The following is a 23,949-nucleotide window of genomic DNA, read 5'->3' as shown; positions in this document are numbered from 1 at the left end:
TGCCATAAATATATATAAACATATATATATAATGTTTATATATATATACACATATATATTATATATACATATATATTATACATAATATATATGTATTATATATTATATTATTTTATATAATATATATTATTTTATATAATATATATTTATATATAATACATATATATAAACATAAATGAAGAGATTTATTATGAGGAATTGGCTCATAGGTATGAAAGCTGAGAAGTCTCATGATCTGCTGTCTGTTAGCTGGAGACCCAGGAGAGCCAGTGGTGTAATTTTACACCAAGTCTGAATCCCTGAGAACCAGAGGGACTGGAGATGTAAATATCAGTCCAGGGGCAGGAGAAGACAGGTGCCCCAGCTCAAGCAGTCCGGCAGGAAGCAAAAAGGATAGATTCCTCATTTCTCTGCCCTTTTGCTTATTCAGGTCCTCAACAGAATGGGTTATGCCCATGCACACTGGGGACGGCAATCTACAAGATCGGATTCAGATGCCACAGGTTCAGATGCTAACCTCATTCAGAAACACCCACACAGACACCCCCAGAAAATAGTGTTTAATCTGGGCACCTCTTGGTTTAGTTGACACATAGAATTAAGCATTATTGTGGGTGAATTATTGAGTTACACATAGAGTTTGAATTTGAGATGCCAGCTATTTATAGGAAGTCAGATAACTAGAATTTGGAGAACTTGGAACCCATGAGATATTGCAATGTCTTATGTGGGAGAAAGAGACTGCTTGGCAAGTTAACTTTTAAAAAAAAAATTTTTTTAATGTTTTATTTATTTTTGAGAGAGAGAGAGGGAGAGAGAGAGAGAGCGTGAGCAGGGGAGGGTGAGAGAGAGAGAGAATCTGAAGCAGGCTTCAGGCTCTGAGCTGTCAGCACAGAGACCGACGCGGGGCTTAAACCCACGAACCGTGAGATCATGACCTGAGCCGAAGTCGGACACTTTACCGACTGAGCCACCCAGGTGCCCCTTGGCAAGCTAACTTTTGATGGAAGTCCCAAGTCCCAGCTAACTCCAGGGTCATTTTGGACAATATTGCTCATTACATCATCATCGGGTTAACGGAGTAACAGAGGTTGCAAACCCAAAATACTAGAGGAACCAAACAGAATAAAAAGCAAAGGAAACGGTGGGACTTGTGATATTCAGCAAAGGCTGAAAACATTTAATGTTAAATTTTTAAACACACACACACACACACACACACACACCCATCCTATTCAGGCCTCTAACACTGTCTGTGATCCTGATCTTGCCAGTAGCAATTGATGATCCCAATAAAGGTAATGCCGCTCTAAATTCAAAGAAATTATTTGTCAGATTACTGTAGTAGACCAAACAAGATACAAAGCAGTGACAATTAAAATGGGGAGTGAGGAGGCAGGAAACAATAGGTATTTCCAAGACCTGAACAAAAGTCAATAGAATTTGCTGACCCATCAGGTATGGAGTGAATAAGGGAAGAGTCAAGGATGACTCAACTCATGAAAACAGGTGACTAAGAACATGATAGTACTATTAACAGTAATAAGAAATTTAGAAGAGGAGTTGGCTTTTACAGGAGGTAGACAGTAATCTGGGTTTTAGACACATTGGATTTGAGAAGTTGAATACAATAACTAGACACATTCTATGCACCAGGCACTTTGCCAAGCATTTGATATGAAATATCCATCTAATGCCTACAATTATTCCATGAAGTAGAAACTTATTATTACTCCCACTTTATTGGGAGAGAAGGTCTTGGAGAAAATAAGTAATTTGCTAATTATACCACTCATCTAGCAAAACTCAAACAGTCTTTCTAGTGCCAAGGATGATCAACCACTGAATCAATATATAAATTCCAACCAAAAAGTGAAATTTCAAGCCCCATAGGAGGGCAGAGCAGAGTCTCTAAGTGATCTACCTTGTAATGAGAGAAGAAGCTACAGGAAGAAATTGAACTTGTTTGGAGGGAACATATAGACATCAAGAGAAAGATGACCACAGACAAAATGTTGGGATAGCTTAATTTGGGTGGATAATGGGAAATCAGAAAGAATAAAAGCAAGGATAAGGCAGAAATCAGAAGACAAGAAGTGAGTCTAAATCATAAAAAATAAGAAATTTTGGGGTTCCTGGATGGTTCAGTCAGTTAAGTATCTGACTCTTGATTTCAGCTCAGGTCACGATCTCATAGTTTGTGGGATCAAGCCCCACATCACTGTGGGAACACAAGCAAGCTCCATGCTTGCTTGGGATTCTCTCTCTACCCCTTGCACTCACTAGGTCTCTCTCTAAATAAATTTTAAAAAAACTGAAAAAAATATAAGACATTTCAAGAAAACTCTGTAATCCACAGCATAAATTGTTGCCAAAAGGAAAGACTAGTTATAGAAAACTTTGGGATGCTAACGGCAAGCACTTAAAACTCAGGAAGAGTTTTACATACTTTTACATATTAATCATATAGTTAGCACCAGCATAATCCCACAGATTGGAAGCTTATGCAGAGAGGCAGTGTCAATGTCACGTGGCCAGTGAGAAGCAGAGCTGTGATGCCACCTGCTGAGGCCAGTCCAAGCATACTCATCCTACACCACCCTGCCACAGCTTCAGGAGACTGGTCCCTGCACTCGCCAGACTGTAGCCTATTAAGCAATGGCTAAGCGATAGTATTTCTTATCTCGCGATAGAGTAGTGGTTTGTGAGATTCTTCCCCTTCTGCAGACGCCTAAGGAAAAAAAAAATACTTCTGTGGACTTGGGAGTCCATGAAGGACCAGCCTCTTTGTACTGTCATGGCAACACTGCAGCTTCTCAGGCCCTGAGGGCTGCTGGATCTTGATAAATGGGCTGAGGCCTCAAAGGCCAGGACCACCACTTCTATGGGAGCTACTGTGTGGCCACCTGCCACTTTCTTTCTGGCATATTCTCCCCAAAACCGTTAGAGAGGCCAAGTGGAACCACAGGTTTGCTATGGAGAAGAGAGGCCACGAGAGAAGAACAAAGGGTCTGAGTCAGTGCTAAACAAGAGGTGATCCTGAGATGGAGTAGCAAGACCTCTTTGATTGCGAGTCGGGTCTGTAGAACTCGCTCTGCTCTGCACCACACAGCACACACCACACAGCTGCTTAACTTCCCTCCTGTAGGCGAACAGAAAGGCCCCTGCTGACAGAAGGGGAAGAGAGAATATAAAAGACACTCATCAGTCCTCTGCCTTCACAATGACTCTCCCCTTGACCAAACTCTAGCCAGGCTCTTCTGAGCCCTCTTCCCCAGACCTGTCTTGTACAAAACACTATAAAGACTTGAGCAAATACTAACATAGTTTTTAACAGCTTAAAACTGCATCCCTATGATATCCTCAGGTCCCCTTAAAGTTCTCGTCTTAGAACTTAAAGCTGGTAAAAAAAAAAAAAATTACTCTTTCTTCTAGCCAACATCTGAAGACAGGGCACCTGTTTTTCAGTCTCAGTGGGAGGCTAGGAGCCTAATGTTAATGAGCAACAATTAGAAAACCCAGATGTTTCACGTGGCCAAACTACTTGCTGTTTTTTGTCATTTTTCACTTCCTGACTCTACTGAGCCCCCATTGTCCCCTCGGTATCCCCCACCCTCCCTTTAAAACACCCAGTCACCTCTGCACAAATCAAACTCGAGTTTAGTTCACACTGGACTCCTCTCCTTATTGCAGTAGATATTCCTGATTACAATCTGTTCTTACCCTTTTAGCTAGTGTCCGTCTTTGTTCATCTTTGACAGTCATTACAAGAACACCCTCTTTGGTGCCTTTAATCATCCCTATTTGTTAATTCCTTTGAGAAGGGGCATTGTTTGTAAGCTTTAGTTGAAAAGCTCAGCCTTTTTTTTTTTTTTTCTGGGAAGAATTCTACATAGCCCATTAGCAGGAACAAAAGTGGGAGTGAAATTACCCTGAAAGCATTGAAAGGTCTCTCTCTGGCTTTAGAGAGGGACTGACCAGGATTTCAATAACCACTCCGATCATAGTATCATACTTCAGCCCCCAAAGGCCTACATCCCTCATACGGTATTTTGCTGAATTTTTTGTCTCCACAGCCTCCCTACCTGCTCGCTGCTTAACATCCCACATCCTCTGCTTTTGGCACCTTCCTGAAGAAGTGCTCAGCATGGTTTCCAACAATGGGGTGCATTACCAATGGAAGGAAAGCAACAGACTAGAAGGGGGAGCCAGGGTCACTGCCCTTCCCTGGTGGACCATGGGGTGAGTGTGGGGAGACACTGGTCTTTGAGATAGAAGTTGAAGAACTTAAAGCAACTCTTCTCTATCAGCTGTTTCCAAACTTTGTGGCACATTGAAATCACCTGAGGATCTTTGAAAACTATAGAGGCTGACTTCTCATACCGGGAGATTTCTTTTTCTTTTTTATTTCTGAGAAGGCAAGAGAGAAACAGAGTGCAAGTGGGGGAGGGGCAGAGAGAGAAAGAAAGACACCGAAATTGAAACAGCCTCCCAGGCTCTGGGCTGTCAGCACAGAGCTGGACATGGGGCTCAAACTCATGGATCATGAAATCATGACCAGAGCTGAAGTCAGACACTTAACCGACTGAGCCACCCAGGTGCCCCAGCAGCCCAGACCTTCCAATTAAACTAGGATGGGATGGGCATCAGAATTTTGAAACACTTCCCCAGGTGATTTTAACACCATGGATTTAAATCACACTTCACTCCCTAGGCAACTCCAATAACATTTTGAACAGGTTGATAAATCTTTAAAAATTTTATGCCTGTAACTCTTAATGATAAAAGTATTTAATAGTGACAGCCTCATTGAGTGCTCCATAGGTAACATATGTTTCACATTCATTAATTCATGTAAGAACCTGGAGATAGATATTCCCTCAGTTTTATAAATGGGGAATCTGAGTCTCAAATATCTTAAGATGTACTGTCCAATCTTACCAAATATCTTAAGATGTCTGTCCAATCTTACACGTTAAGTAAGGAATGCGAGCAGGATCTAAACACATGACTCACCTTGAACCAATCTTATCCACTACAGCATATTGACCCAATGCAAGACCCTTTATTCTAGATGTTTGAAAAGTAACTTTGAACATGTAGTTGGAAGCCCACCCAGAAAAATGGTCTGGCCCAGGGAAAACTGGATCCAACAAAACACATTCATTCAATTTGGCATGGTAGGCTTTTTTCTGTCTGGATCTAATATGATGTCATGCTTGTTTGAATGGCCTTCCTGACTCCTAAAATCTCTTAGCAAAAGTAGTCAACAATCAGGCTCTGTCAGCAGGGGACTGAGCTTAGAGGAGACACAGCAGGTGTCAGGGTTGAAATTGATTGTGTTCCAAAGGTCAACACAAGTTCTGGGAGACAGATATTAAAGAATACAGACGAGATGGAGGAGGCAGATAAAATCTGTTAATTCAGCAAGTCTTTGTGAATGAGAAATAGCAATGCTGATGGGGATGCAGCTTGATTCTAGAGCAAAGGCTCTTCGTGTGGAAGTTAATCACAACCAGAGGACCTGAGCTTAAAGCCGGAGTGGAAGTTTGGTGGTCATGGGGGATGTGTTGACACAGACTTCCAAATTTTCAGTCTATTCATTTTGTACAAATGTGTTGAGTGATATGTATCTAGAATGGACAGGACTTTATAAATGAATACTATGAGTCACCGAAACTGCAAGCAGAGATTTGGGCATGTGCCACATGCTGGATGAGGGCCTGACACATCCAGAAAGACTGCACCAGAAGCACGCTGTAGTGTTGCAGAAGAGAATGACCTCTGCAGTTAGACAGACCTACAGGAACCTGGCCTGAAGACCTGCTAGTTGTGTGACCTTGGGCAAGTTATATAAACTCAGACTTTGTTTTCTTACCTGTAAAATAAGGATGTGGTTTTGCTGTCATATATTTGTTGCTGGACTGAGTAAAATAATGGCATAACCATCTAGCATCTTTCTTGGCACATGGCATGAGATCAGCATTCGCCAGTTTCCTTCCTTCCTGTGTCGTCTTGTTCTTTTATCTCTGGAACAGGAACACATTTAAATATTTTTTGTAATATGCAGCAGATTCAGTATCACTTAAATTTTAAAATATTATAGGTGATTAGATATAATAATATATGTTAAAGTGTTTTGAAAATTATGAAGTAGTAAATGACTCTAAGGTATCATTATTTTAATTACATAATTACACATGAGCAGATTCTACCTCTTAGCTCTGACTATTCCCTCCTGCTTCTGACTCTCAAATCTACAATTCTAGGACAAATAAATCCTTAAGGGCTCCTTCTCCTCAGGGACACTTGCAGATCTCCATTTTGCATTTCCAAAAAATGTACCTTCCGGGCAAAATGTTCCTTCCGCTTTCTACTTCTCCTGCTGGCTCTTGGGACAGATTTATGTTCTCTGTCTTTACATGGGGGAGGAATCTAGCTCTGAATGTAGGTCAGAGTGGAGAACAAGGATGTCCGATTCCATCAGCAGTCATACTTGGAAATCTTGGAGAGGCAGAACAGCGCCCGATGAATATCACATGGTCTAGAACCTAACTGCCTTCATTCAGATCTGAGCCTTTTATCCAGACAAGCTACCTGACTTCATTATGCCTCAGTTGGCTCACTTGTAAAATGAGACTAGTTATGACAGCACTACTCTATAGGGTTGTGGTGATCATTAAGTGAGCTAATATAGTAGAACGACTTATAATACTATGTTACCTATCATTACTATTAGCTTGGTGCTGCCTTTATAGCTACATAGTCTTAGATAAAGTAGTTAAACCCAGAGCCGATCAGCTCATCTGTGAAGTAGAATAGGGCTTGCCTGTCAGTGCATGTGAGGAGAAAGTACATTTGCTGCGAAGTAGTTGGAATCATTCTTTGTGGTTAGTCATGTCAAGGAAGTTGGTAGATTGAGTCCAGTTGCTTGCTGAAGACAGAATATGTATGTGATCCCCTTCTTGCTTCTCCTTTCCATGGCTGGAATGCTCATTTTACCTGGGTTTGGCCAGCTACCTGCTCTTAATTTGGATGCTTGCTCTTCATTTCACCTGGAAGCCACGTGGGGCTATTGCCCAGGCTCCTGCACAGCCCAGCTCAGCAGAGGCACTGTAGGCAAACAGCCTCTCACTGTCTATCTGCCTCCAACTCCCTAACGTTGTTGGGATTGTGAGTCCAGATTATATTGAAGGAGAAGGTTTCTAACCTGAGCCAAAGGAGTTCTACACATGGTGGATCCCAGATTAGTAGAGCTGCCATCTAGGAATTTGCAAAAAGCCATCACAGTAACCAGGAACACTTTTCCTTCTAGTTGCTAGAGCATATGTTTCTTTGGGGTCTCCTAAAAACTGGGTCTAGATTAGGCTGAGTATCCCTAGACTCTGGGTATAGGGCTGCCACAGAAGGGCCTCAATTTCTCTCTGATTTCTAACCATCATAAGCATTGGAATAACTATTTATTCAATTTCTGTGCTTAATATGGTCAATCACACTGGAAAGGGGGCATTTACCTTTCTCTCCAGCCACTGGGTGACTGACCTCCTGAAGCCTATGGCCAGTATGAAGTCGACAGACTATCTTATAGACAGTAGCGGTTTCCTTGCCAAAGCCTCTAGTGTGTATTCCCTCAGTCATATGAGCTTAACATCCCTGGCACTTTGGACTCCTCCCTCTCTGTCGTTGTTCTTATCTTGTCAGTCATCTAATAAGTATTGATTCTCTGATGTCTCTTACTTTTCTGAATTCTAAATGTTGCTCTCCCTATATTCAGTTGCTTTTCTAGTTATGCCCACACTACATTTATCTTCCTAAAGCAACAGTTTGGTGACTCACTCCTATGATCTTCCTATTGTCCTTACGCAGAGGTGATTTGCCACCAAAAAAAAAAAAAAGAGGCTTAATGTTGAGGGCTACTCATTGGCATGGGATCCAGCATCACATCCAGGTGATCGTATGCTTTTGTAAAATTAGCAAAAGTAAGATATTTTCACCCAAATAAACCCACCATGTCTTTCTGCTTGCAGAGGTACCCGTCTTTGTCAGGAGGCGATAGAATGAGGGGAATATTTTGGATCTTTATAATAGGAATTTTCATTGAGCGTATACTTCAATTTAGTGGTATGTAACCTTTTTGGTTCACAGTCATATTATGCTATTTTCCTAAATTTTGTGATGTTTTTAGAGTCTGTCAGCCTTTAAAAATTTATATAACACACATTTTATATCTTCATTCAAAATAACCATTCACTTTGTACCTTATTTTGTATAAAAATTCTTATGAGGGTATTGAATCATATAAACTTCAAGCTAAAAAATAGATCTAGTGCTTATATTATATTTTTTAAAAAATACAACCGGTTTGAGACTCCATGCCCTTTTTTTGGGTTGCTTGTATTTTTTTCCCAAATATTCCCCACTGCCCTGCCTTCACTGACCTGCCTTCTACATCTGCTGTTGCTCCTCAAATCTCTGTGTGGGTCTCTGAATTCTACTTATCCTCTGCTCCCCAGGCACGTTCATGTCACTGATAAAGATAGCAAGCTCACAGTTATTGGCTATTTTCATATGCTAGGTTGTGTCCATACATTGTCTTTAGTCCTTACCACCACCAGGTCTTACGACCACCGAGAGGGAAGCATTGTCACATACAATCTGTAGATGATGAAACAGAGGGTCTATGAGGTTATCCTGCCAACAGCCACACAGCATTTGCTCTTGCCCTAGAGCAGCGCCTCTTAAGGATGACTGCTCCCCACATCTGTCCAGAGATATCTCTGAATCCCAAAGTACTGACAGTACCTACCTCATACACAGCCAACTACCTGCTTTGTTATATAACTATCTTGTAGCCACACTTCTTACTTTCTCCTCCTTCCATTCCAAGCACAGAATATTAATCTAAAAATTGGGGATGCAATCCTATGTTCCCTTTGGATGTTCCCTGGGGCCGGTGCATGCACACATTTGTACTTACTCCACAGAGCTATACATGAACTGTCCCACTGGAAACTAAATAAAGCCAGTTGGTGGGACAGCTCAATTCCCAATCCGAAGAGCTAGAAGCTGTGAGAATAGGTGTCTCTGTTCTACTATTTTAATACCAGGATAGAAGATGGAAGTTAAATGATACATATTAGAATTCTCTTTAAATCCACAATGTCAAAAAATATATTCCAAAAATATTATTCACAGAGAAGGGCAACTGACATGTGTCATGATACTGACGGCTCCATGTAGGTGACCAGACCAACAAGGAATTTTGTAGCTTTTGGAATATGGGAGAAAAATTATGTAGGAATTTGGAAATCAATTTCTATCCTTCAACCTGAAAAATGCATATTTTTCAAACCTAACAGGAAGACAATGATAATGAGGAATAGCAAATATATTATATATCAGAATCATTATTCTGTGTACTCTTTTTTTTTTTTAAAAAAACTCTCTTTTGGTACCTAATTGTCCATATGTTGATTCATGGACTATTCACAATGAGAATTATAATCTTAAAGTTTTCATTTTTTTCTTTCTCCCTCTCCCTTATCTCCCCTCCCATCATTGATAGATTAAATTGATGGAATGATGGAATGTTTTGCTTCTATACACAAGTTATAGGTATCTGCCTCCACAGCATATGTGGAAAAAAAATCCTCTGGCATCTGGGCATTGGGCACAGAATCTCAGGTTTATAAGAAACGTTCGATATTCTATACTGCAAAACATTTCAGTAAACTAATAATCATAGTTTAGTATGATAAGCATTATATTAATCATACATTTCTTTTTCAAAAAAAGTCTATTTTACCAAGGAGAAAATATAGATTTCAGTAGTTAAATAATAATTATTACTAACATTTATTAAATGATTACTATATGCCAGATAATGTTCTAAGAGTTTTATGTATGTTAACTTGCTCAATTCCCAGACAATGCTCAGAATGGTGCTTCCAAAGACAGTAATGCAGTCCACATTTTACAGATGAGATAACTGAGGCCAGAAGATCTTTAATGATATGCCAAGGTCATACAGCTAGTAGGTGGCATACCTGGATTGAAAACCAGGTTGACAAGCTCCAGAAACCACCACTCTGCCCCAAATAATGCATCTATTTAAAGTCTTTGAACTTTTTTTTTTTATTCCAGAGTCTATTTTCTTAGTTATACTGATTCAATCCCTTTTCCAATTACCTTGCAAAAGGTTATTAAGCCTCAGCTGGAACCCCTTATTGCTGGGGGCACTGGCTGCTTCTGGAGAAAGTTCATTCTATTTTTGGACAGTTCTGTTATTAGAAAATTCTTTCTTATGTTGAGCTAAAACCTATCTCCCCATTACCTGTCTTAGGAGAGTGGGTTGGTAGAAAATGTCATTAGGTATGAGGCTCGACAGGAAGGTAAAGGCCAGGGTGTGAAAAGCTTTGAAGGCCACACCAGCTTCTAATGCCGATGTGAAGACTGAGCCTCTGGAACATGCCCAGCTGTTAAGACACATCTCCCCACCTGCACCTGAATGACAGGTTTTCCAGCATCAGTGGAGGAAACTACATTTACCCATCCTGCATTTGACACTGTTGGTTTCCACTTATCACTCTGGTATAAAGATTTTAGTCTCCTGATTCTGAACTTTTTGTGTATTAGCTACCTCTTTTAGCTTTTCCACATTCATCAGCATTTTTTTCTCAAGCTATCGATAAGCCCCCAAGAAAGATCATACTGCATGTTGCCTAAAAATTGGAATTGAAATGGTTGGTCACACTAAGGTATAGCATTCTTGAACCCTGGCCATTCATTCTTTTTTCTTTTCCTCACCCTGTATTATCCTGGGTGCTTTAGCAGCCAAATGACCAGTAGGGCGAAGCAGTGAAAATCATAACAGCATGCTTAAGGTGGCTACACAGGAAATAAAAAGGTATTTATGTGTCTGCTTAATAGAGAATCAATATTTGGCTATGATCTCATTGGAACGTTCCTCTTTGCATACCAAAAGAAAAAAAGTGTTCATTTAAAAGCCAGAGCTTTATGAACAACATGGAATCAACTGGGCAGAACACAGAGCAAGTACTTGAGGTCAAGACAGAACAAGGACACTGACCCAAAATGCAGAAAGAGAGGACATCCATTCCTAGCCATCAAATAACCCACAACAAGCAGGCTGGCTTTTTGTAGACAATAATAAAGCAAGGGCCCTTCTTAGAAACACCTGGTAAAGACTTTGTTACTTAAAATCTTTTAGTGGTTCTAGTTATAGGAGGGGAAAAAAAAAAATCTCTGCATTACAATAAAGATTGTGATACAAAGAAGCAATCATCCCAGCTGCTTGAAAAGGACCCAGAGGGATGCAGCCCACAAAGGAAATTAACAAGTTCTGCTGGCTGAAAGAAGTAAAACACTCTGAGCTAAACCAAAACAAAAGCCATTCCCACAGCAGTCCCTGCTGACCAAGGATGGCCAGAAATGAGTAAAGAGAGAATGAGATTTAAGACTCTGCCTTTTATAACTTTCAGTTGAATATATGTAATTGTTCTCAAATTACTTTTCAATAAACTACCTATAGTTTTCATTTCAAAGCAGCCCATCTATTTTCTCATAAAGTACCCAATTATTAAAAATTAGTAACAACACCTCCCTGTATCACATCAGAGAGAGATCTGGTTTGAGCTAACCGGAACCGAAAATCACATTTAAGATTCACATTTATGACTCTTATAACATAAGCTACGTTGTCTTCGGCTGCTTATTTTCACCACATGTAGGTGTAGGTACAGCCAAGCAAAAGTCCATTTTGGATAGCAAGGTCGGCCTCATTTCCTGAGAGGCCGATGCTTTGAGCAAGGTGCCCAGGGCTGTGCCGCAGCCTGTGCGGCCTCTTCCTACCGGGCTCCTGTGACGCTGTGGAGGAAGTGACAACAGCAGTAACAAGGAGAGTTACAGTTTACATGGCACGCCCTATGCGCCCTCACTTAAAGCAGTGACTTTAATTTACTCCTTTCTGACTTCTCATAGTAACTCTTTGGCATAGGTTTAATCATCCCAATGTTATATTTGAAGACACCACAGTTCAAAGACTTTAAGTGTCTTTTTTTCTTTAAGGCAAATAACTGAAAGATGAGAGAGCCTGTATCTGCGGTCTACCATGCAGTCATTTGCACGCTTGGTGTGACTCTTGGATTTTACTACCAGTTCCGTTCCTCCCCGCCCCCCGCCCGTGGCAGATCCAGCAGTGTGATTCTGTTTTTTACACCCTGCCTTTTATGGACTACTGTTGGCTCACTTCTCTGCCTCTGCGGAGTGTTTTTAAAGAGCTGCATATCTTGGAGTGAAGGCCATCCTTAGCTTTTGGGAAAGGGTGTGAATGCAGGCCCACATTCCATGTGTCTGAATATTTACAGACCAAACTAACTGTTTAGTAAACTATGTTCAATGCTTGACAAATATACCTTTATAAAGGACAAGAAGGCCATGTTTGAGTTTAGAATTTACCAAGTGCCAAAAGAGACAAGTCCCATGTAAACCTCTTCTCTCCATTTCTGGCTCCATTCTGTACTGAAAAGCCTCTCACACTGACCCTCCCAGGCCTAGGAGTGTGCATGCTGGTGGTGTGGTCCAAACCTAGAGACACAAGACATGTGAACCTGGGAAATGGTTTTGAGGTCATTTGGGCAAGGAGTTTGGGGATTCTGGGCACCTGCATCATGGTCTGGGAGGGAAAAGTGCTAGTTTTAAGGCCATGTTCCACTGGCCTTATGGACCCTGTGTCTTATAGCAAGGGGCGTACTGCAATTAATCCACAGTGGGATCTTCCTAGATGGCAATACTGCTTGAGATTTCTCAAAATCTTTGCTTCTTTCACTGAGAATCAGTGAAATACTGAATCTCTGGGCCAAATGTCAGACAAATTGCTTTGCAAGTCAAGATGGTCTTTTAGAGACAATTCCCTTACCTTTTTTAGAGTCACTCCTTATTCCAAGTACCCAGTGCTTTCCTGCAGGCCCCAGCCATCCATTCACAGAGTACATAATATGGAAAATTCATTCTCCGAAGTATGTTACCTTTCCTAAGGGACCTTACATATTTTATTTTAAAAGAGGCTGCAATTTAAACCAAAGAAATAAATTTTCTAATGATGGAATTTCTAGCAACAGCAGAAATATATTTGGGGACAGGGATTTTCTTGATATAAATCTGTATACTTTCCTAGGGTTGCCGTAACAAATTACCGCAAACTTGGAGGCTTACAACAACAGAAATTTATTTTCTCACAGTTGGGGAGACCAGAAGTCTGAAATCAAGGTGTCAGCAGAGTCTAGCTCCTTCTGAGGAGTCCAGGGGAGAATCCTGCCTGCCTCTCCCGGGCCTGGTGCCTGCAGGTGTTCCTCGATCCATGATGCTCCATCTCTCCCATCAGGCTTCATCTCACTGGACCTCCTCCTCTGTCTCAGTCTCCCTCTGCCTTTTTAAGGACACTTATCATTGGATTTAGAGCCCCCCTAAATAGCCCAAGATGATTCATCCCTATCTTAATTACATCCACAAAGATCCTATTTCTAAATAAGGTCACATTGATAGATTCCAGTAGACATGTCTTTTGGGAATCACCATTCAACTCACTACACTATCCAATTCTGCTATTTGGGCAGCATTTTTGTGCACCCACAGACTGAAGGCCCACCTGTGCAGGTGTAGGAGGTAGGAGATGTCAGTCCAGCAGTGCAGACCTCAGGGAAAGGTGGGAAGCTTCCTCATAGGAGATAAACTTCAATTTTGGTGGAGAGATGGGACAGACAGCGACTACAGTTGGGATCATGAAGAGAAGGTTATGGCACTGCTTTTAGGAAAGCTTTCATTAAACCAAAGCACAGAAAAGAATAAGTCATCTCTTCTTACTTTTCAAGACTCTTCATATCACCACAATCATAACTGGAGACTGTATGAGCTTATGAGCTATTTAAATTCTATTTACTTATTTTCCGCTTGGGCAGAGGAGAGAAAGAACTACTAGTAATCATATGTCCTAAGATTTTTAAACTATATGACTTCATTTTATCTTCATAATAGCCTTCTAAGGAAGATATTACTATTCACACCCATTACACAAATGTGGAAACTGAGGCCCTAAAACAACAAGTAACCTGACAGGATCTCAGAACTAGGAATCAAAGGTGCTGAGGGCCACAAAATCCATGCTCTTTCTTGGACTCTACTGCCCTGGGATCAGTCTGGATCAGCCCTTTCCCTCTAAATTAGTTGTGTTAATCTTGTTGACTCCTCTTCTGAAAGAGCAATAAAGCATCTAGAGAAGCCCAAGGCTAAGGAACCAGTTGTTCTTTTTGCTTACACTATACTGCCATCTAGTGGAAAAATAATTCATGGCTAAAAGTGCCATTTTGGGCATCTTCATTTTTTGGTACCGGTAATTCATTTGTATTTAAATTTTGCTTTTAATTTAAAAAAATTTTTAACGTTTATTTAATTTTGAGAGAGAGTAAGAGAGACAGGGTGAGCCTGGGAGGGAAGAGAGAGAGGGAAACACAGAATCCGAAATAGGCTCCAGGCTCTGAGCTGTCAGCACAGAGCCCGATAAGGGGCTTGAACCACCGAAACGAGAGATGATCTCCAGAGCCAAAGTTGGATGCTTAACCAGCTGAGCCACGTAGGTGGCCTAAATTTTGCTTTTTAAATTGTGACCCTATCAAAATTAGTATCGACTTTCCACCCCTGCCTCTACATATGTATGTACATTCCTTCTATACACCTCTGTCTCTCTCTCTCACACACACACACAAACACACACAAACAAAGTCTACATACTATTCCCTCTAATGAAACTGTGACCTTTTGGCATTGTGTAATTTGACTAAAAATTTAGGGAGAGTTTAGATAGAAATGACTAATAGATTTACCTTTAATCATTTTTCATACCTCAAAACACAATTTCTTTCCATCAAAAATAGCTTCTATACTGACCCTAATGCAGAGCTGACTGTAGTACTAATGGTATCCAGTGAGTTGGCTATTGGAGTAAGACCACCTTGTAGTTTAAGACAATGATGAATGCCTCCATATATATGTGTAAAGGGGAGGTGCAGCTCTGATTGCCCTATTATTAAATATGCATTCTAAGACATCTAAAACACTTACTAGTATTAGTATTAGTCTCCTAATCCTGCTGTAACAAATTATCACAAATTTAGTGGCTTATAACAACTTAAGTTTATTATCTCCCAGTTCTGGAGGTCAGAGATCTTAAATGGGTCTTAGTGGGCTTAAATCAAGGTGTCAGCAAGTCTGCATTCCTTCTGGAGGCTCCAGGGGACAATGTGTTCCCTAGCCAGTCCAACTTCTAAAGACTGCCTATAGGCTTAGGTCTCTTCTTCCATCTTTAAAGTCGGCAGCATTGGCCCCAGGCCTACTCACAATGCCACTCTTTGGATCTCTCTCCTCTGTCTCCATCTTCCACTCTAAAGGATGCTCTGATGCCATTGGGCCTACTACAATAATGCAGGTTAAAAACCAGTATCCCTGTTTTAAGGGCAACTGATAACCACCATAACTCTTCTTTGCCGTGTAATGTAATACAGTCTCAGGTTCTAGGAATTAAGGCATGGACATCTTTGGGTATGGGGAAAGCATTCTGCCACCTTTCACCTCCCATCCCACCCCACTCTACCTTCACAAACTACAAAGAGCCTTGTAAGCATGCACATCAACTCTGAAATTCTACCCACGCTTTTGGCCAGCCACATTTAATAGTATATAAGAGCATAGGTTCAGATAGACTTAAGTTTAAATCCCAGATTCATCCCCAGATGTGAAAACTTGTGTATGTTACTTAGCAATTTTATGCTCAGTTTCTTGATCCTTAAAATGGGCATAATGTCTTCCTCATAGTATTATCATAAGGCTTGAACAACCCCAAAGAGCATTCAGCAAAGCATGCGGCATACAAGAAGGTCTCAGATTGTCTACAGGAACAATTTCTGAAAACGAAGATTTTCCATTCATTCTTCGAAGTGAGATTAGCTAACCACCTAATTAAACACTGCATTGGATGCTCAGGGGGCAAGGAAAGGACGCTGCCTATCTTCACCCAGTTAAGTATGTTCAGTAGAATTAGATACCAAGACACGCTGTCTTGTGAGGTTCTTCTAAAATGGGTAAATGAAGGCTTCTGTTGTACCTTATATATGGGGATAGGTTTTGCCCGGTCAGATGTTTTTAGGTGGGAAGCATTTGAGAGAACATAGAAGAGGACAATGTTTCCTTCATTCTTTCCCATCCTTTGTTGTCTAGAACATGTATACCAATGTCAACACTTCAGCGACTATTTGTATACTGTATGAGTATACACAGAACGATGGTCATTCTGACTTGTTCCTAAAGCTGAGGGTAGCAAGGTCGTATGTGTGTGTGCGTGTTTGTGTGTGTGCATGTGTGTGTGTGTGTGTGTATTGCTACCACATATACACATACGCCATCAAGTTATACTAAAACCTATTTTTACCCTAAGAAGAAGTAAATGTTTGGCAATTGAAATTAAAATGTTTTTAAAAATTTCTTATGACACTAAAATTTATTTTTAAGGAGAAGTTCTGAGGTAATGAATGAAAACGTTCATTGGTTATATGCCACCCATATGTAATGTACTTAAGTTGTAAAAAAGAAAAATGCTTTCAGATAGGCTAAATCTATGTGTCTCCTATAATCTTGTTTCAATAATAAATTTACTTAGGAACATATTCATTAGGGGAAGTAATTTCTGCAACTACTGTAAATATTTCTGAATGTGTAGTATCTAATAAATTTTTACTATTTTATTTTTAGGATTTTACAGACCTCTTTTGGCTAGAATACATGGATTCCTTGAGTACAGAAACTATGGAGTAAAATGCTATTTGCATATTAAAAATGTAGAAAGGATGCTCTAAGTTTTACTTTTACTCCTATGAACATTTTGATTCCCTGATTCCCCTAACAGGATTAGAAAATAGAACACTTCCCTCCAGATCTATTAAACTTCCTTGGATCAAGCAGGAAAAGATTTGGCCATAACCAGTCCTTCCTGGGTCTTCCAAACCTCTCACATAGGCGGCCACATTGTAAAGGTCACTGCATTTTTGGATATGGTTACAGCTCTACCCCTGAGGTATCTCTGTAAGCCTCAGGAGCTGGAAGGCTACACTATGACTATAAAACCTAGAACCTGCAACTATATTGCACCTCAGGTTTGCACAGCTTAATGTTCATTATATCCCAGCAACTTCAGCATGAGGGCATCAAAGGCAACTTGGCAAACCCAAGCTCCATCTTGAGTTTATACAGCTGAGGTTGAGACTGACTCAATGGGGAGGCAGTCATGGCTTGGGTAATGAGGCTAATGCAGAGTAAGTAGGCAACTGTACCTTGGAAAGAACATTCTATGGTGCTGTTCTGAATATAAGTACCTCCCTCAGAGAAAGTCCTAGAGTTTCACATTTGAGAAGTTTTCAACCCTCAGCTCCATGTAAATGCCAAGGCAAGCACATTAATTCAGTGTGACAAGACTGTCAGCTCAGTCCAGTTCGTGGTAGTTGAGGACACACCCTAGAAGAGCTGAGAGTGAGTGAGCCCCACCAGAGGCGTGCTGGAACAGAGTCACGTGAGAACCCATCATATTTTGCTTCTCTCTGCCTCACTCAGAAGTTTTAAAAACTGAAGTTATATGGAGTTTAGCTTTTAGAGCGAAGCATCTAGTTCAATTTGGAACTTAGGTAAGACTGGTTGGCAATATTTATTTAGTATCTAAAAAATGGCAAGCACTCTACTAAGAAATATATATGTATTATTTATTAACCGCACTGTAAGGTGGGTAGAATTAATCCTTGATGAATCTGAGGCCTAAAGAAGTCAAATGATTTTTCCAAGTTCCCATGGAGAGTAAAAATGAGTGTTGATATTCCCCTTACATCTCTAACCCCTTTGATTTTTCCCTATGTTATGTAGGAATTCAAGTCAAATATATTATATAAACAAGAAAGTAAAAAAGTAAATCCTAAGTATATTTGACTCTTCTAATTTTTATTGAGCTGATCTGTCTCCGCAGACACAATGTATCTTTGTCCCCTCTCCACCTTATATCACTTCCTACCCTCCCTGTTAAATTCTAGAAAATGACTCTGAGAGGTATCTCATTTGGATTGTTTACGGGATGATTTTCATCCAGACCATTCATAGTGTGTCAGGAATTATCATTTTCCCTTTGTTCTGGATTAGATCATCCAGGCAAAAATAAGATTACCAAATAAAATATTACAATGAGCAAGTGGGAACAATAATTGTTAAAAGTAACCAGTGGGAGAAAATGGGAGTCAGTGAACTATTTTATCCCAACCATAAGATTAAAGGCAACTGTGTGATAACTCATATTACATGTCATCCATGTAATTTAGTTATGACAAAATTTCTTAGTTTCGTCTTTAACACTTTGAATTAAAATTTCATTTCTACTCAGTGATTTTTTTATTTCTACAATCAACAGAAAGGGATCGAGTCTTTCTGTCAAACTTCTGTGAATGAATCTAGTAAGTAAAAAGGAATGTTTTGAAGTAGATTCTTCATGTTTTCCCCCTTGTTGGCCTGGATTAAATGTCAATTGACCTTTATGATGTCCTTTATTGATTAAAACTCAATTGTCCCATTATGATGCACTTCTGTCTTTTATAATGAGAAGGGAATGATGAGGAAAAATGCATTAACACACAACAAGGACTAGAATGTATCATAAAACATTAGCTAATGCTTTCCTTTTTCTTGTAATAGACATTTGGAATGGTTTCACATTTATTTAAGAAATAGGCTATATTAGTTTCTAGGCCCTGTGACTCAATGTTCTATAATTTACACGGACCCAGTTCAAAGCAAAGGTGCTTACTGCTGCTAAAGCCATTAATTTTTTTTTTTATGATTAAAAACAAGAGCTAAGGATTAACAATAATTAAATATCTGTTAGAAAAGGTCAGTGGTACAAGGAAATGGTTAATTGCATTAAAAGAATAAGAAGAAAGTTGAAGAGAATGTATTTTTTCAACCACAAAACTGAGTAAAAGCCATCCAAGCTGGGAGATTTACTAATTCATAGCAATTAAGTAGTTAATTAGAAGTCTGTAATTATCTTTGCCACTTCATTAAGAACTCTGTACAGATTTCCCAGTATAATTTGTTGGAAACCCTACCTACCTTGGTTATTGGGATTTCATGAGGAAACTGCTTTCAATGTATTAAAGGAGTGTCTCATTAAAACTTCACTCAGCCACCCCCGGAAACACAAGTTGATTCCTAAGAGTCTAATAGTACTGATGAAGCGTGACTTAAAGGACACAGGATAGCACAAGTACCTTTCTAATTCCCAAATGCCAGGGGAGGGTAATCACCCACTGCATGGATATGGCTTCATGACTTAACTACTTATGCAGGTATCCATTCTTTTTTTTTTTTTTAATAGTTTATTGTCAAGTTGGTTTTCATATAACACCCAGTGCTCATCCCCACAAGTGCCCTCCTCCATGCCCATCACCTCCCTTCCCCTCCCCCCACCCCATCTGCCCTCAGTTTGTTCTCAGCATTCAAGAGTCTCATGGTTTGCTTCCCTCCCTCTCCCCAACTATTTTTCCCCTTCTTCTCCCCCATGGTCCTCTGTTAAGTTCCTCCTAATCCTCCTATACATTCAAACATATGGTATCTGTCCTTCTCTGCCTGATTTATTTCGCTCAACATAACACCTTCAAGTTCCATCCATGTTGCTACACATGTGCAGGTATCCATTCTTACTGGCGGTGGCATTGTTCTGATTGGCCAGTGTCCATGTTGTATTAATTTCTAGACCTTACAAAGATCAGTTGTTCTGCAAATTGGTGACTACCCTTAGGGAAAGCTAGAATTCATAGCAAGATATTGACATAAGTCACCTACCTTGGCAATAACATAGGAACTCAACCTTACTGCTATCTGTAATTATAACAGCCAAAACCTATGAAGACTGGTCCCCTCAAATTAAGGTAAAAAAAAAATGGCAGTAGAGCTCTACTTTTCTGTGTTTTACTTGGTGGATTGGGCCTGTGACTGTTATCTATGTGTCAGCAAGGTTTGTGTTTGCAAATGTGGTGGTTACAGTGCTGTAAATAGATAAATAGCAATACAGTAGAAATACCAACCTCATCAGGTGATATAGAGAGAATAAAATAATGGATGTGTGTAACCACTTAAATCCAGCATAGAATTAGTGTTTGGTAAATGGTAAGGAATATGAGAAGAAGCATTTCTCTATGTTTTTCAGACAGATTATTATCTAATTTTTAACTTTTGCAGATTATTATCTAATTTGTAACAATTGATATTTATTCACTAACTGAATGAACTGTGATTGTTGATTTTTGATCTCATTATTTTATTTAAAGTTTTCTTTTAATGTATATTTATTTTGAGAGAGAGACAGACAGAGAGAGAGAGAGGGAGAGAGAGAATCCCAAGCAGGCTCCACACTTAGTGCAGAGCCTGATGTGGGGTTTGATCTCACAACTGTGAGATTATGAACCGAGGTGAGATGAAGAGTAGATGCTTAAGAGACTGAGCCACCCAGTTGCCCCTTTAATTTTTTTATATGTTTACTTTTTTTTTGAGATCAAGAGAGCGAGAGAGCGTGCACAAGAGGGGAGGGGCAGAGAGAGAGAGGGGTACAGAAGACTGGAAGCAGGGCTCCACGCTGACAGCAGAGACCTCCATACACAGATGAAACCCATGAACCGCATGCAAGATCATGACCTGAGTTGCAGCTTAATGCTTAACCAGCTGAGCCACTCAGGCACCCCCTAAGTGTCCCTTAAGTAACTCATTATAGTTACACATTAAGGTTATTTTGAAATTTTTGCAATTATAAACACAGTCATCATGAATATCTATATGCATAACACTGCTTTTGCATGTGGGGTTATTCTTCATTCTAGATTTTGCCAACTGGATTGACTGCATCCATGGGATGAACTTTGTAAACACCCTATCACAAATAGTTATCCTCTCCTTATTTCCCCTCTACTTACTGATAATTCTGAACTATATCTTGGACCTGATTTTAACTTTAAAGATTTGTCATATTTGTAAAAAAAAAAGATTCATAAAAGTACTGCATGGGCATGATGCAGAAACTAAAAACCAAAGAAGTTTGGACTTCAGGTGGGAATTGAAACTGGAATTGAGAATTCAAGAAACAATTTAAATCTTTCATCAGGAAAAAAGAACAATTACAGGAATATATAACAATCTACTTGCAGACAATAAGCAGATAAATTTTGCTGGAATGAATGCTTCATTCATATACAGAGATAATGGGGCATCAACAGAGAATAAAAAGTAAGTAGAGACCAGATAGGAAAGAACCTTTAATATTAAAGAACCTTTAATATAAGATATCTCAGCTTTATTATCCAGGAAATTGGAAAAAATCAAGATTTCTGAGTATGAGCCTGACATGCAAAGAGGCATTGTAGAAATCTGTGATTTTAAGATTGCAAATGAGCTGTGGATTCCAAGTGGTTAAAAACAGAGCAAAATGCTAGAAGCCATTGATTTGTAATTAAGAATTTAATAGTGATTTGCTATGCAAAAGAGAAAATACTTGAAAGAATTAAGGATAGCTCTTATTTTATGTGTTAACAATGTTAGATTAAACGTAAAACTTAAAAACTGATGGATATAAAATAAAACACAGCCATATATAACATTTTTAGTGCCTACTGTGTATCAGGCACTGGGTGAAGTGTCTTAGATTTTTCATGCCTTTTACCTTCACCACAACCTTATATGGTAGGAATTATGATTATCTTAACTTTATGGAAGAGGAAATAGCAGTTTAGAAAGGATAAGTACCTTATTTAATGCAGATAGTAAGCGACAAAGCCAGGATTTAAACCTAGTTCTACCTAGTTCTAGAGTATACATGCTACCATCTGTTAAATGTGAACTCATTTTTGACAAATATGATTATTTTTTATTATAGAGATAGAGTGAGTGAAAGGAGGGTAGGAGGCAGAGAGAAAGGGAGAGAGAGAGAATCTTAGACAGACTCCATGCTCAGCACAGGGCCTGGTGTGGGGCTTAATTCCATGACCCTAGGATCTCGACCCCAGCTGAAATCAAGAGCCAGACACTCAACCAACTGAGACACCCAGGTGCCCCTGATTTATTTATTAAGAGAACTTTATGGAAGACCAGGAAAAGGTTGGTTCCAGGGGAAACGGAGTTGAGGAACAGATGTAAGATAAATTACTAAACTAAATTCCAGAAAAGAGAAGAGGATGCCAGGAAAATTTAAAGTATTTGACTGTGAGATACAAGGAGAGTGGTAGGACCACAGACCAAAATAGTATAAATGAGAAACAAGCTGGTTTCCAGTAATAAAATGAGTTTTGTTTTAACAGTAAAACAATATACATTTATTGTAGAGCAAAGTCCAAGTTTTATAATTATATCTCTTGAGCACATCAATTCCCAAAATAATTTTAATAGATGTTAAATAAGGTGTTACTAGATGTGGCTTAACCACAATGCTTATCTTCTCTTCTTCCAAAGGTAAGAGTAAAAGGCATAATTAAACATACCATCTGGTGAAGATGCTCAACTCCTATGGGCATTGGTAATCTCGTTCAAAGAAGTCCAACTTCAATCACTTAAAATTTCCCAACCAATGAAATAGTTCACTGTTGGGAGCCATTCTGAGCCCACTAGTTGAGAAAGCTCCTGGGGAGGTTAAGGCAAGTTTGCACGGTCTCTTGCCAATCAGATGATGACCTATATCCACCCCCACACAATTATTTCTGCTTCAGCACCGACCCCCAAGGTAACCTGTTGATCGGTATCAGGAGTGACTTGTCCCCTTATTGTGGCCCTAGTATGATGATTGCATCTTGTGAAGGAACTTATTGTGGGAACCTCTTCTTTTGATTATGGGAACAGACATCGTGTCTCCAGCAGGTCCTGTTTTCTTCCATACTTTCCATTGAACTATGAACAGGCTAATGACCCTACTCATAAAAGATTGACCTTTACATGTTCAATTCTATTTCTATGGTTGCATTAGTGCAAGAGGTTCATACAGCTCAACATGTAAATCAGCTAACCAAAAATGTCTCTCATGCCCTAGCTATTCAAGAAATCATAAAACTAGACACAAAGGTAAATGCACTCAAAGAGGCTATTCTATGTATTGGGAATGAGCTAAACTCTTTAAAGGTATGGTTGGCTCTCTGGTGCCGTGAAACATATAACTGGAAAATCAAGTCTTGCCCGGAGACAAAGAGCCTCACTTAGAGAGAAGGAACAGATTAGGGCAGAACATAAGTTACCACATATACCTTTGCTAACTGGTGATGTATAACAGCCCCTTCCCTAAGTCCTATATTCCACAAACACCTTCCCTTACCCTGGCAGCTGTGATGAGGATGTATAAGAGTATCTATAAACCTATGACCTAATCTTAGTGTTACTAAAATGTGAACACCCTGTTATTTTCTTAGGTACTCAACCTCACTATAATTGGGGCAGTTCTGCAAGAATACTTCTGTAAAACCTGTTTCTGTACATTTTCCAAAAACATCTTATCACAGAGAACTATCCATTGTAAAAATTCCATTTTCTGATGCCATGTTAACATTTGACCTATCAATATAAGACACCAAAACTGACAGGACAGAGATGCCTGCCTGGTGATCAGAAAGAATCTCGGGGCTCTCTCACTCCCTCCCTCGCCGACACCGTCCATCCTTCAGGGATGCCTGGACCCGGCCAGAGCTGGACTCCGGCAGTTTATCTCCTTCTGCCTTTGGTATTCCTGCCAATTAACAATCCCCACTTAGGTAAACCCAAACCCGCATCAACTCTTCAACTGCCTTCCTCTTAAATATGAACAGAAAACCAGGAATCTCTAGG

General features: G+C 39.7%; 1 protein-coding gene across 7 annotated transcripts in view; it reads right to left on the bottom strand.

Annotated features, from left to right (window-relative positions):
- LOC144234466 (uncharacterized) overlaps positions 1-23,949 on the bottom strand; it is a 271,734-nt gene that overhangs the window by 192,009 nt on the left and 55,776 nt on the right. For all 7 annotated transcript variants that reach the window (XR_013335966.1, XR_013335968.1, XR_013335964.1 and 4 more), the window contains exons 4-5: positions 8,439-8,527; positions 5,879-6,029 (exon numbers count right to left, since the gene is read on the bottom strand). Coding sequence is in view for 2 of the 7 variants with exons in the window: in XM_077767817.1 (XP_077623943.1) it covers positions 5,879-5,975 (97 nt within the window). In the remaining 5 variants the exon portion in view is untranslated. The remainder of the gene's footprint in view (positions 1-5,878; positions 6,030-8,438; positions 8,528-23,949) is intronic.

Source organism: Crocuta crocuta, unplaced genomic scaffold (assembly GCF_008692635.1).
Source record: "Crocuta crocuta isolate KB4526 unplaced genomic scaffold, BGI_CrCroc_1.0 scaffold154, whole genome shotgun sequence".
NCBI classification, from domain to species: Eukaryota; Metazoa; Chordata; class Mammalia; order Carnivora; family Hyaenidae; genus Crocuta; species Crocuta crocuta.
This window is presented reverse-complemented; position numbering and strand designations above follow the sequence as displayed.